Below are 14,756 nucleotides of genomic sequence, written 5' to 3'. Positions count from 1 at the left end.
ATTGCTTTCTATGTGTAAAGTGGAAATTGCTGAGTAGCAGAGTGCGCTAGGAGCAGGTAGATCTGAGTCAGCAGCAATATGCTATAATCAATGTCGTCTTTAATGACCATGGCGGCATGCTCTAGCTGTTTACAGCTATGAGGAGCTGTCGGGTATGTATGGAGAGCTGTTATCACATAAAGGATAATTATTGTGGATGTAGTCAAACTGGGAGTTTAGTTGAGCGCAACGTCTGCGCACGTTTGATGATGATGACAAAATATGATTTTCATCATGTAGACAAGTTTGCCATTATTTGTGTGTGTGTGTGAGAGAGAGTTTTCTGTGTGCGCATGTGTTTCTCTGATGATATGCAGGTTGTGTGTGTGTTGGACTCTGATTGGGAGCGGACTCAAAGGCAGATAGAGATAAAGAAGATGATTATCAGACCTAGGGATTGCTGCAAGGCAAGGTTACGGACGAGGAAAGAAAATAAGTGTATTCATATCCGTAGTACGTTCAGATCCTCTCTGGGTGTTCCTGAGTTTCACCAAATGAATAATTGACACCAGAATTGACCCCAGCTTTACAGCATTGCCATACAAAGTTCCTGTCGTCGTCATGAGACGTCAGCAATCCAAGGCCCTGCCCAAGGTCACGTTAACCTGGGAGAAGTGACCTGGCAACCAGCTGATTACTGGTTGATTACCTCTCCTCCAATGGAAGTGCTGTATTAATGGAAAGGTCCAGGAATACATATATATATATATATATATATATATATATATATATATATATATATATATATATATATATATATATATATATATATATATATATATATATATATATATATATATATATATATATATATATATATATATATATATATATATATATATATGTTCAGATCCTTTCTGGGTGTTCCCGAGATTCACAAAATGAATAATTAACACTGAAATTGATCGATATATATTTAGCTACTCCAATGTTGAAAGTCTGCTTTGTTCCCAGCCCCTTTCGATATGTTTCTGCTAACTAGGTAGGACCTTTCCAGTAATACAGCACTTCCTTTGGAGGAAGTTATCAGCTAATTGCAAGGTCACTTCTCCCAGGTTAAGGTGACCTTATTCCTGTTAAGGTGATATATATTTATATGCATAGATATAAAAAGATAGATACACACCCATTTTTTAAATGTTTGTAGGTTTCAGTAATTGACTTTGACGCATCTGGCTAGAATTTCAACTCACAGCATACTTTATTATTTATTAAAGCGAAATGCAGTAAAGAAACAAGAAATGAGCATCCCTATACGAATGAAGATTTATTAGGTTTTTATCTCATCCGAACAAATCAAATCAGTTTATTTTTGTAAACATTTGAGTGCAATAAATATACAAGCGTGAGTTCAGTTCTTAAAAACAAGGCCAAACTCTTCATTTACCCAGCATTGGTTTCAAAATGGCCACCACTCAGGGGCCCAGTCGTTGACGTAGGGGGGGACCTCTGGACTTCTGAGTTTAAAGTTAAATATAACTATAACATTGAATGGTGATTGCATACCTAGATCATTGATCATTGAAAATAAATAGATTATAACTTGTTCATGAAATATAGTATTGTGGCTTGTCAGCATTTCAAAAGTAGTGTTGCTTAGTGCAGTCCATCATATGTAATGTTTTCCCTTGATGTTATATGATGAGCATCTTTACACTGTTTCCCACTGGCCAGGGCCTCCTAGCATAAATAATTGTGTATGAAAGGGGTGCAATCTGGCTCAGCTGTTTCTATGTGCACATACCACCACGCTAAATGCTGTAGCATGAAAGGCTAGCGTCTCCACTTTTATTTTTCATATTTTTTTCATGAATGTCTGTCATGATAGCTTCGAAAATTTAAAAAATCTAAAAAGGACATATGTTGACACAGGCCCTAACACGGTCAGGCTACTCTCTGATATGATATATTGTTTTCCAACTATCTGTCATTTGGTGCAAAGCCAAGGTTTTGCATTCTGGATGCATGAGGCAAATAGATGTATTTGGTATCTCATCATGCTAAATTATTGATTGATCTCAGAAGGAATAGGGCTAAAACGTCAAGTTGTGAAGGACACACTCTAATGCTTCAATACAATACCACAGAAACCAGTGAAAACAAGCCCTGGGATTGAATTATACATCACTAATATGCAAGTAATCGTCAAAGTATTTGAGTCTTCATTCTTTGACAAAGTGCCAACACCCAAAGAACCCTTTTTTCCCGTAACATTTGATCAACAGAAAATGACAGTTCAACTATAGATTGACCCCTGAGTTTTCATAGAAAATTGGAAAAATACACTAACCCAAACATCACCCAAAATTACCCATACCATGTCAGAGTATGCCATGCCATCCAAACGTAAATATAACAGTAGTAGTGTAAGTCATATAGCTTAAGTCTGTATTACAAAGCGGTGATTTCAACGGCGTGTGCCGTAAGTGGTTTACATTTGTCTGTGCCGATATGCTCCCAAACAAAGTAAACCCATCACTGCAACCGCACCAAGCACCTCGCTTTCAGCAGCAATATCCAGCGTGGCTGAATTCAGACACGTGTCATTGAGGAGCATTTAGGGGGGTTAGGACATCCTGCTGAAGGATGCCTATATGTAGTCTGCTAAGGGGTTGAGGTCTTTCTGAGCCCAGACAATTCAGGGTTTGACCACTGATGCCGCTGCCTGACTGCTCGTTGATGACACCTGCCTGCATTCGATACAATTCATTCTGGATTAAAGTGTCCACAACCTACTAATCACCAAACTATCCTGCCCCCCCCCCCCAATCTAAGAAGTCCTCTGTCAAGAGGCTGTGTGCCTGTAGAGAAAAAGGCCATCAACCCACGTAGGTTGGGGTAAACATATCCACTGTGTGAGGACTGTCTATCTTTCTTCATGCCCGTCCTCGTCATTTCCGTGTGCGTGATTCTGGGGGATGTACGATAATCAAAGGTGGCACTGTGTAAATCTCGAACTTCACAGTTTAAAAAACGTGGGACTGGGATTGAGACTGCTTTGTGCATAAGATGGCGAAAGCTTGACAGCAACATAGCCCCTGCTCTGTTGGACACAAAAGGACAGAAGGTCTATTGTTTACATTTGGATAGAGGGCGGGGTTTAACATTAGCTTGAACAGGGTGTTTGGTTCACCTTTAAGTACACCGTGCCTTGACTCTGTGTGTGTGTGTGTGTGTGTGTGTGTGTGTGTGTGTGTGTGTTGGCGTTAGAGTTAGACTCCTATCTGGTCCTCATAGAGGGTCAGCACTAGCAGAATGCCCCAGCCCGACAGCAGGCCGACGTTCTGCAGCAGGAACATCAGCCACGGCCTCTTACTGTTGTTGTGGATCATGGTGGGCAGCTGGAGAGAGAGGGGCGAGAGAGGGGTGAAAGAGGGGCGAGAGAGGGCGAGGGGGAGAGAGATAATAGAGATGGGGAGGAGGGTGAATGGCGAAGGAGGGGGGAAGAGAGGGAGCGAGAGGGTGAGAGAGAGAGATGGGGAGGAGGTTGAAGGCAATGGAGGGGGGAGAGGGAGTGAGAGGGTGAGGGGGAGAGAGAGGGCGAGGGGGAGAGAGAGAAGAGAGATGGGGAGGAGGGTGAAGGCAATGGGGGGGGGGAGAGATGGAGCGAGAGGGTGAGGGGGGAGGGAGAGGGCAAGGGCGAGGGGGTGAGAGAGAAGAGGGAGGGGAGAGAGAGAAAAGAGAGATGGGGAGGAGGTGGGAAGGGTCCGAGGGGGGATAGAGAGATAGGGTAGAGGATGGGAAAGAGAGGAGATAGGGATAGGGTGATAGGGATTGGGAGAGGAGGAGAGAGATTGGGGGAGAGAGAAAGTGTAAGTGTAAAAGACTGAGAAATACTCAGTCTGACAAGCCGTGTGATGGTACTACCACACGGCTTGTACAAACCCTGTTTCGATTGGTGTTAATCTAGTACCAGGTCACAGGAACTAATCGAAAGACGACCCTTTGTGATGTTCATGGGTTCATGTTCAGGTTCATGCGACCAATCCTAAATCACAGATGGCCACAGTAGCATCGCCATTCATCCAGATCTTTCCGACCCACCGGGCATTCAACCGACACTTGACCGGGCTCACCATGTCAGCCAGGCCCACGTAGAGGAAGAGGCCGGCAGTAAGGGCGGCGATCCACTGCTTGGTGGCCAGGTCTGTGGCCACCGACAGGCCGATGTACAGGCCCACGAAGGAGGTCATGGCACTGCCGATGTTCAGGAGCAGGGCGTTACGCACCGACACTCCACAGTGGAGCAGTATGGCAAAGTCGCCTGGAGAGAGAGAGAGAGACACACAGAGAGTCAGAAAGAGAGAGAGGGAGACACAGAGAGTCAGAGAGAGGGAGAGGGAGACACAGAGAGTCAGAGAGAGGGAGAGGGAGACACAGAGAGTCAGAGAGAGGGAGAGGGAGAGGGAGACACAGAGAGTCAGAGAGAGGGAGAGGGAGACACAGAGAGTCAGAGAGAGGGAGAGGGAAGGTGTTAACTCCTACGTTATGTCTGTAACGATTTCCTTCCTGTCCGTCCCCGGAAAACAAAAATTCAAAGTCAAAGTCAAAGCCAAAGTGTTCTTTATTATGACTTTGACTTTGACTTTGAGTTTCCCAACGAAACTGATCCCTCTTCTGTGTTCCTTCTCAGGGTTTCTTCCCTCTTGCGTTTTGCAAGTTCCATCTTGTCTATCAGAGGCCGTAGGCTAAGGAAAATGATAGGCTTGTGACTGCTGCGGTGCGATGAGGGCTGTACCAACAGATCGGACATGCCAGGCTTGCGTTTGAACCATGTATTCTTTAGTGGATATAAGTCAGCACAATAACGGCATGCAGCTGTTAGACCATGACACCGTCCTCTGTGGGTCTTCGTGTGCGCGAGTGTGGGCGGGCGTGTGTTCACGTGCGCGTACCCAGCTCGTGGGGCAGCTCGTGGCAGAGCACGGCCAGGGAGGTGGCTAGCCCCGACCTCCAGGACAGGGAGAAGGCAGCGCCCATGGCCAGGCCGTCGGCAAAGTTATGGATCCCATCGCCGATCGTGATCATGTAGGGCAGCAGCCGCTGCTCTGGAGGGAGAGAGAGGTGAGGAGAGACAAAGAGAGAGAGAGGGGGGGAAGCAGGGGGAGTGAGGACCGGGGGGGCGAGATAGAGAAAGGGGAGAGGTGGGGAGAAGGGGAGGAGAGAGATGGGGAGAGTATGGGGTAGAGAGAGGGCGAGATAAGGGAGGTAGGGGGAGAGGGAGAGTCAGGAGAGGGGACAGAGATGCACAATGTAGTAAATTCAACAATTCAACAAAAAATTCAACTAATCCATTACCAACAAAACTGAGAAATAAAGGATGAGAAGCAGAGAGTGAAAGAGAAACAAAAAAGAGAGAACAAAAGAGAGAAATGAAGAAAAGGAGGTTGAAAAATAAATACAGCGAGCAAGAAAGAGAGGAAAGAGAGCGAGGGAGGGTCAGGGACAGAGAGTGTAACGCAGACAGGACGACCGTGTTGTCTGCATGTGCAAGGGGTTATTACTCAGCGCTTATCACGCTAAACGGCTCTAGTGGTGGGCAGCGGCTGGGTGTTTGAGGCCAGAGTCCTGGTCATTATTCTGTGGGTCGTCATGTGACTCTTACCTCTGCTGCGTTGCAGGGGTGGAGGGAAAGTCTTCTCATTGGTCTCAGTTGGAACCTGAAAGGTACACATCCCATTATATTATGTACGTTTTATTTACCAAGGTTCAGCTAAATAATTAAATGATACATTATATGAAGACGTAACGTTACAAAGGGATGGGTTGTGTAATTGTTTCGGTCCAAAGCAATATGCAAAGTATGTGGTGGGATCCGTGTGTGTGTGTGTGTGTGTGTGTGTGTGTGTGTGTGTGTGCGTGTGTGTGTGTGTGTGTGTGTGTGTGTGTGTGTGTGTGTGTGTGCGTGTGTGTGTGTGTGTGTGTGTGTGTGTGTGTGTGTGTCTGTGTGTGTGTGTGTGTGTGTGTGTGTGTGTGTGTGTGTGTGTGTGAGCCCCAACACACCAGGTCAGCCTGGGATATGGACTGGTCCTGTTGTTGTTGTATCTTGTCCTGCTGATACATCTCCAGAACCTTCCCATGGTCACAGTGATGAGGCTCCGCCTCCTCCTTCAGAGAGAGGGAGAGAGAGAACGAGTATGACAGGAGGTTCGAAAAGTATTAATTGAAGATGAACAGCATATTCTGGAACATTTCATTTTGGAACATATATAATACATCTATATATAGTGTGTAAGCTTGTTTGTGTACACGTGTATGTGTATGTGTTACGAGGAATAGGGTTGGCTTTATAAGTGCTTATGCGCATGGTTAGGGTCAGTACTGATATCACCCAGAGGGGGCGGTGTTGAGGTACTCATTAGCTATAAATGGCAACAGCTGAGTTGGCAGGTAAGAGTCTCAGGAAGTGGTGACCTGAGTGAAGAGTCTCTGGAGGTGAGGCTCGGAGGTTTAACACAAAGGACGCACAGTGTTGTTCAAGACACTGCTATGACAGAACTTTTGCTCATAAATACACGGCGGGGTTCATAGTGCGGGCTGGTCGTCACCTGGAGACGAGGTGCCGGCGCGGCGTGTCACACAGAGAGCTGTTCGCCTACGGTGGCTGTGGACCTGCGGTGAGTACCTCGCACCTAACCCCCTAGAGGGCTGAGATTGCACTCACTCATACCTCAAGTTCTTTGCACCACGTATGGACAGGCGTTAGGTTACGGGCTGGCTACCTGGACGAGAGTGTTGTAGGTCTGGCGCGTTACTCTGTGTGTGTGTGTGTGTGTGTGTGTGTGTGTGTGTGTGTGTGTGTGTGTGTGTGTGTGTGTGTCAGCAACTGACTCCCCCGTACCCCGTGATGGTGCGGGTGATGGTGGTGGTCCTCCTTCTTCCGGGTGACCAGAGAGAAGATGGTCTCCATCAGGTAGAAGTAGTAGATCCCCCCGAGCACCACCAGGATCTTGTAGACGTAGTCCATGCTCTCCCCTTCGTGGTCCGCGTGGCTTCCACCCTCATGGCCGTGCAATCCCAGGAACTGGCAGCGCAAACCCACAGAGAGAAGAGGCTCAGTGTGAGAAGGAAGGTAGAGGGGTGTGTGGATTACCGTCGGGTGTGCTGTGGATCGCCACGCCCCCGTGTGATGTCTTTGTCACTATTAGGTAGTTGATTTTGAAGTGGCTTGTGATGGCTCGTCCACACCACTCTGTTTGATCAGAGCCAATTTGTCACTTTACTCTGATTGAAAATATGCATAAATATTTAGCCTTTGAAATAAATGTTTCTCCTCTTAGAAAAAGGCAGAATGTTTGAAAATGGAGCTGGTATCAATGGCCTGATGCTAAAGCTAGCACTTAGCCTTGATTCCAAACCTCCTTGTCAACTCAAATTTCCTGTTTAATAAGTCAAAGTCCTCCAAGGTGTTATTTGGAGTCCATCTTTGGCAGTAAGTCTACCGGCCATTAGCCATGCGGTGCTGCCGTGGTCACGGTGGCGTTACCATTGGCAACAGATGCAGCAGGGCGTCGCCGGTGAGCGAGCCCACGGCCAGGCTGATGCACAGCTGGATGATGAGCTGGAAGACGCTGGAGCACGAGGTGCACAGCAGCACCACGATGCCGAACATGGAGGTCAGGGTGATCAGCACGTTGGCCAGGGTGGCGTAGATGTAACCTGGAGGAGGGGGACAGGGCGAGGGGAGAGGAGGGGGTGAGAGAGAGAGAGGTGGGGAGGGGGTAGGAGAGAGAGAGAGGAGGGGGTGAGAGAGAGAGAGGTGGAGAGGGGGTGAGAGAGAGAGAGAGAGAGAGGAGGGGGCAGGAGAGAGGGGTACAGAAAGGAGGGGGTAGGAGAGAGATAGTTAGGGAGATGAGGAGAGAGGGGGAGAGAGAGAGGAGGGGGTAGGAGAGAGGGGGAACAAGATAGGTGGAGAAAGAGAGGAGGGGGTGGGAGAGAGGTGGGGAGAGGGGGAGCGAGAGATGGGAAGAGGGGGAGCGAGAGATGGGGAGAGAGAGGAGGGGAGATGGGGAGAGAGAAGAGGTTGGGAGAGGGGGAACGAAAAAGGTGGGGAGAGGGGAAGAGACAAAGTTGTTTCACATGTTTTGTCGAGGTGACTGCTTTGGATGAACTTGGACTTGAGAGAGTCAAAGAGAGAGAGAGAAATATAGAGAGCGATAGGATGAGATGGAGCTGAGAGTGAGACATTAGTCGGTTGAAGTTGTCTGAGAAGCCAAATAGAGACACTAGGGTGGAATGGACCGGCCAATCGAGGGACAGCTCATGAATATTCATTAGAGCTAGAAGACCACTCCGTCAGAGATGTTGACAGTTTAGAGCAGTTTTGGAAGACGCCATAGAAAATCGTTTTTAAATGTTTTATTAGTGTTTTAAGTCTTTTCTTTTATTTATTTTTAAGGCACATTCTGTGTGGTGTGATTTCTGAATTTGTGATATAGAAGTTTTTTTTTTTTCGATAGAGAGAGAGGTAGATCTTACTGGACAATAGTTCTGGGTGTCTTACGTTCTGCCTGGGTGAGTCCGTCGTGCCTCGGGGGGGAGACGGCGCCGGAGCTGCAGGCCTGGCTGAGGATCTGCTGGACCAGCGCCGGGCTGAGCCGCGCCATATCGGACCGGTTCATACCGGCCGGGTCTGAGCTGTTGTCCATCAGGCCGTGGATCAGCAGCAGCTCCTGGGCTGAGAAACACCGGGGCTATAGAGGGAAGGGATGGAAGATGGGTTACCTCCCTCGTGTGGCTGTACACTACAGACTGTTTTCAGGATAGCTGTCTAATGAGCCTGTTTTAACCACCAGGTGTGAGTGATTCTTCAGATTCTTATTCAACTTCATGTGTAATGGATCCGCCGTTAGAAGTTGGAGGCTCCACCCAGATGTACGGTGATAGATCAGTCTACCCTAGCCTGGGTGTACCCATGCTGCCTTGCGCGCGATTTCATTTCGCGCTGCTGGGCAGCCTGGATTCCATGGATCCGATTTTCGCCTGAGATAGGGAACCAATCACAGAACGGGGAGGGACGGCGAGACGATGACGACGTCTATGCGACACACCGAAGCTTGTAGTTTACGGGTCCAAAATGGCCGCAGACGTGTTACCTTTCGATGCAGCCTTAGATAGTGTTCTAAGTAGTAGTATAAATATATACTGATGCATTGAATTCATACAAAATAAACTAAATTAAAAATACCCAAACAAAAAAGAATTATCAATGCATACATATTATTTATTTATTTGACGTTCTGAAAGAGAAAGGTCGACGTGTACATGTGCGTTTACCGTTGCCCCAGGCAACTTCATTTCCTGTCCTTCTCTGGCTCCGTGGCTACTCCTCTTCCTGCGGCGGCCGGGTTCGTGGTCATGCCCGGCGTGGTCGTCTACGGCGTGGTCGTCATGGTGACCCCCCTCGCCGTGGTCGTGATGGTGGTCATCGCTGGGTCCGATCTGCAGGGTTCTCATCAAAGTCTCCAACCCTATATGGAGCCCCCATTTTGGAGGAATTATGCATTCAATTCAATTCAGAAATTAGATATCGTCAATGAAATACAATGCATCAATGTTTCTCCTACCTCGGAGCCCGGGAGCTGAATAATTGTATTATTATTATGCAAGTTATAAAACGCATGCGGGGGGGTTTTATAACCCGCATGCGTGCTTACTGCTTACTAAAGCGCGCTTACTCCCAGGTCACCTCCCGGGCTCATTTATCGACCCATTTAAATATTATTTTAGATTATTATAAGAAATTACATTATATTGGTGCTACTCGTAACTACAGTGTGGTTCTTTCTGGTAGTAATGTCAAACTTGGAAGTAAGGATCTCCCTTCACTTCAATCTTTTTCTATTTTTGAGTTTTTGTATCTGGGGTAGAATTTGAATGTGCAAAGTTACATTGTATTTTTATTAAATTCAACCAGTTGAATATAATAGTTCTCTTTTTTACTTACATTTTCTGATTCTGCTTAGTTTTCAGAGTCAACCGTGACTTATAACATGGCAGGACTTTTACTTTGTACAACTGGAAATGTCTAAGCACAAGACATACATGGTCATTCCTGTTTTGGGAGGGATTTACCTCTGACAGTGAAGTTATCCGAGCCCATCCACTCCATCATGTATTCCAGGAAGTAGCCCTCTTCAGGCAGGGGATGTCTGGTGAAGCAGTGACCAATCAGTGCATGGTACAGAACACGACCAAACACGGCACCGCGCTCTACTTCCTGTTCAGGGCCTGCTGAGAGAGGGTTAATCTCTGCCATGATGTCGTCGGCCGTCAGACATTCCTGGTTGTTTCAGCAATGATGCAGCCACATGAGGGAAAAAAGAAAAAGAGTTATTTTTAGACCATTGCCAAGAAATGACACAAGAAAAAAAAAGAAAATAAACCATTCTTTTTCCATTCCGTCTTATGTTTGAACCAAGGAAATTGGACCCAGGAAGTTGGAAGTTGGGACAGTTTCAAATATATAAACCATATATCATCACACAAGTTACAGTACCCCTTAGTTGCAGCGGATAGGGTCCTTATCTCCGCAGCCTCCCTGTAGACATCCTTCCCCTGCTCCTTAATGACTCCTATCCATAATCACTTTGGATCAAGCGTCTACTAAATGGTGACCCCAGTTCCCAACTCGCAATCTGGAGGTCAAATCTGGCATCAAATCTAAACAATGGAACCTACTCTCAAAACACACCGTGTGTGTGTGTGTGTGTGTGTGTGTGTGTGTGTGTGTGTGTGTGTGTGTGCGCGCCCACGTGTGTGTACTTTTGCAATGTGTGTGTGGTCGTCTTGAGCTCACCTCGTTGGCGAGCGCTAGCGGCACATAGTGCTTCTCCATCTCCTCTATCAGGGCCTCCAATCCGTGCACGTCCACATGCTCCTCCTGGTGCCCAGCGGCCTCCTCTCCCGCAAGATGGCGGCCCCCCTCCTCCTCCTCCGAATGGTGGCCTTCTTCTCCTCCTCCCTCATGGCTGTGGGACTCATCCTGGTGTGCGTGGGGCTCCTCCTCGTGGGGGTGGACGTGCTGGGTCACTCGGTCCAGGAAGAGCTCGGTCTCCTCCGCCCACCGCCCAGCCCTGACCGCGGCGCAGGCCGCAGCAGGGGCGCTCAGGTAGAAGACGCACCCGGACGCAAAGGGCGGGAACTGGGACACGTTGACGGCGCCGGGGGCGGAGGGGTTGCCGACGAGCTGGTAGACGCCGCCCGGTAGGTCGCACTGCAGGAGGCCACGGAAGGTTGTTTATACAGCCCCCAATCAACAACCATCGTTAAAGGAGCATAAAAGACAATTAGGAGTCCTCTACACGCGGTGCCACTTTTAATGAGATGTCATGGAAAGATTGTACTGCATGACTACCGGATCATAATAATACAGAAACATGACGTTAATGATACATCACTGGTAGACCTGATTATAATAAAATGAATTGTAAAACGTGTCACACAAAACGTATAGAAATGTTGAATAAATCAATGTTTGTACGGAAACCTTGATTTCAAAAGAAGCAGATCTCGCAATCAGATCAAGGTTTGCCATCAGCTCTTTCACGAGTGACAGATAAGATCGGTTTTAGGTCATGCTGAGTCCAGCTTATCTTTCCTCACCACGGTAGGTCGTCTATTTCCACATTACTGGAAAGAAAGTTCAGTTGGCTGAATACCAACAGGGTTCAATAACCCATGTCTGAAATGATACTCACTAGCATGTTAGTAATCCATAATTCAGTCCTTTTTTCGTAAGGATGGTATGAATTCAGTGATTTCAGCTGTACAACAACTATAATTCAGGTCTTTAGTGTTTTTTCAGTTGGCAGACATGACATAGGGTAGCATTAGCTACAATGCTATCACAGCACAATGACACATCTTTCTTAACGTATCGTCCAGTAAAGCCTTCAGTTCATATTTTGCATATTTTATGGGTCCTTAAACCCAAGAAACCTGTTTTAAGTGGTTTGGGTTTCATATATGCTGTTTTAATAAAGCTGCTTTAATTTGTGACAGACATAAGTGACAGACATAGGGACATAAAGAACCTCAGTGAACTGGAATAAGGGAAGAAACGTTTTTCTGAAAAATAAAATAAATCCTGTTTCCTTTAAGGATGACCTTCACCTTTTCAAAACTTTTTTGACATATTTATATCCCTTCAAACTGTTAAGGGCTACTATTAGTCAGTTGTACATCATTATTGAACTGAAATTTGCAATGCTAAACAACTGCTGTCTATATTAAACCCTTTGAAGCTGGGATTAAGTTATAGGCCTACAATTGCATTGATTTGGATAGGACTAAGGATGTGAATTAGTTTCGTCTGGTTGATGTCCTGACTGACAGAAGGCTATAGCTTTTCTCTGAACCATACGTGCAGCAGATTGCATAAAGCAGAACAGTCCAAGGATTATAATTTCCCTCCAAACAAACGGACATGTTGCTAAACCCTTCTATGGGACTATCTCGCAGCTGTTGGGTAAAATAACGGATTAAACGGTACACATTAAGGAAGGAAATTAAGATAATGTTTTGGTTGTTAATTAATTAATAGTTTATTAATAATTATCACTATTACAATATCCCAAATATAAAAGTAATAATAATAATAAATATTGTTATTATTGCTTTCATTATAGTAGTTAGCCTATAGTTAAAAGATGAATAGTAGATAGAAGATGATAGTTATAGAAGAAAAATAAAATATAAGCCATTTTGTTTTTATTTATAGGCCTATGTTTGAGAACACTTTCAACACATCATGTAAACTAGAAAATGTCGTAAGCCAATATTTTTAAAGCAGGAATTGTCCATACAGACTTTAAAAGCTGAACATGGCGGGCCACAGGTGCGTGTGACAGTGACACTATTGGACCTCGACCCTATCCCTCGGTGTACAGTACAGCTAATCTAACTCTGGAGGAGCAGCCCGGGCACAGAAGCACAATAAACACCGTACCTTTTCACACGACACTCCACCGCACTGCACACGTTTCTCCAGGGTATTAAAAAGCGAGCGGACGGACTCCTCCGTCAGATGCTCTCCTCCCGGCGACACCACACCGACCACGTCTGTGTAAGCATCCTCTATACCCGGCTGTGTACAAGGCGCTCCACCGATACAGGCGAATAACACCACGGCGCAAACAAGCAACGGGTGAGACAACATTGTTTCAAAGTAGAAAAAGAAAAATAACAACAAAAAATTAATCGAATTAATTGGTTACAATTGTGTTGGATTCCCAGACGAAGCTGGACTTTCACTGACATCCAAGCGCGAGCGCCTGCAGTACAAGCTGAGCCATAACGTTATCAGTTTTAAGAGACTTGAGTGCACTTGGCTCTCTATTCTGATTGGCCGAGACGTGGCTCTTGGCGGTCGACTGTACGCGGAAGTCGGTTGGGGAATGTCTCATCTAAAGACTGACATCGTGGCTGGTGGCTGACATTAGTGTAGTCAGCGTTTGCGTTATCTCACTCTTTTTTTTTTTTCTTTTTTTTTAAACTTTTTCGCAGTCACGCTGATAGTTTAGAATAATTTCGAATCATGTTATAGGAAAAAGTTGAGATGTATAAGGCCACAATGAACATAAGAAGTAGAAAAACAACAAATACTAAGATAGTTCATGATCCAGGCTTGTTGGGCCTAGGGTTCTCTAAATTAGAGTGCTAAGAAGCCAACTAAGTTATGAATAATTCATTATTCTTATAAGCAGTGAAATAAACAAATCAGAACCTACTTTAAACAGGTGGGCAGTGGGGCACAGTAGAGTTAACCGGGACGCAGGGGGGCCAAGAAGAAGGCAGGGGCGGGTTGGGTTGATCTTCATATCAAAGAAGTGTTATGGAGAAAAACGATTGCATATGCATTCAAGTCACAGTTATATTATTTCACAATATCGAACATTGAAGACAGAAGATTCTGGCTTTTTTTATCAAAGTTAACTGTGGAATATGTCAACATAAACACAAATTATATCACTTTTATTCACTTAATTCTTTTATCGCATTACTACATTGTCGCGTGACAATGAGGATATTTTGATAGTTTTGTTTTGTCATATTTGCACGCGAAGATGGACCAAACATTGTTTAATGGATCAAAACTGGCTGAAGCTAGACAATGAGAACTATTGCAACACATGAGAAAACAAATGAATTGTTGATCGCGTGACCCTTTCAGGGTTTGTATGGGTAGTCAAAGTCAATATCGCATTTCATTCGTGACATCTACACTGCTCCTCCTTCCATGGTGCTTACATTCCAGCGAGTCAAAAATTGACAACGTTAAGAAAGTGTAGCATGCTAAACACAAAGTCTCTGACAGATTCACCTCGGACACAACACTGTATTGTTCTCCACAGGTTGTTCAAATTACATCAATATGATTTTATATGGATGGCTATGTTGTCAGGCTTTATTTCCTGAACAACCTGTACCTACTTACTTACTGGAAACATTCTTGAGGTACACATGGCAAAAAATAACGCTAATTTTCTTTTAGGAGAACAGGTGTCTACTTTATCTTTCTTATTAAACGTAAGTAAGGTTCTCTTTGTGAGAGCAAAAATCCACTAAACCCCCAATATACATATTTTTGATAATGCTATGACCTCAACACTAAATTATCTATTACCACAAATGTTTTCATCCCCAAGTCCTTGAGACATTGTTTGCATTGTTTACCTGTTTTTGTACGTGTTATGTATTAAGCCATGTTATGTTTC

The 14,756-nt window shown here is 45.5% G+C and overlaps 1 protein-coding gene across 1 annotated transcript; it reads right to left on the bottom strand.

Moving 5' to 3' along the window:
* Positions 1 to 1,218: 1,218 nt before the first annotated feature.
* Positions 1,219 to 13,405, bottom strand: slc39a4 (solute carrier family 39 member 4). The gene is made up of 12 exons (XM_060043404.1): positions 12,989 to 13,405; positions 10,838 to 11,254; positions 10,114 to 10,321; positions 9,316 to 9,509; positions 8,543 to 8,732; positions 7,526 to 7,698; positions 6,881 to 7,063; positions 6,043 to 6,147; positions 5,645 to 5,699; positions 4,935 to 5,087; positions 4,116 to 4,303; positions 1,219 to 3,380 (listed from the first exon to the last, which is right to left on the bottom strand). Exons 1-12 carry the CDS (start codon positions 13,196 to 13,198, stop codon positions 3,252 to 3,254), a joined length of 2,205 nt encoding a protein of 734 aa, XP_059899387.1. The 5' UTR covers positions 13,199 to 13,405; the 3' UTR covers positions 1,219 to 3,251.
* Positions 13,406 to 14,756: the final 1,351 nt, after the last annotated feature.

This window comes from Gadus macrocephalus, chromosome 22 (genome assembly GCF_031168955.1).
Source record: "Gadus macrocephalus chromosome 22, ASM3116895v1".
NCBI lineage: Eukaryota > Metazoa > Chordata > Actinopteri > Gadiformes > Gadidae > Gadus > Gadus macrocephalus.
The sequence above is the reverse complement of the archived record's forward strand: the minus strand, read 5'-3'. Positions and strand labels throughout refer to the sequence as shown.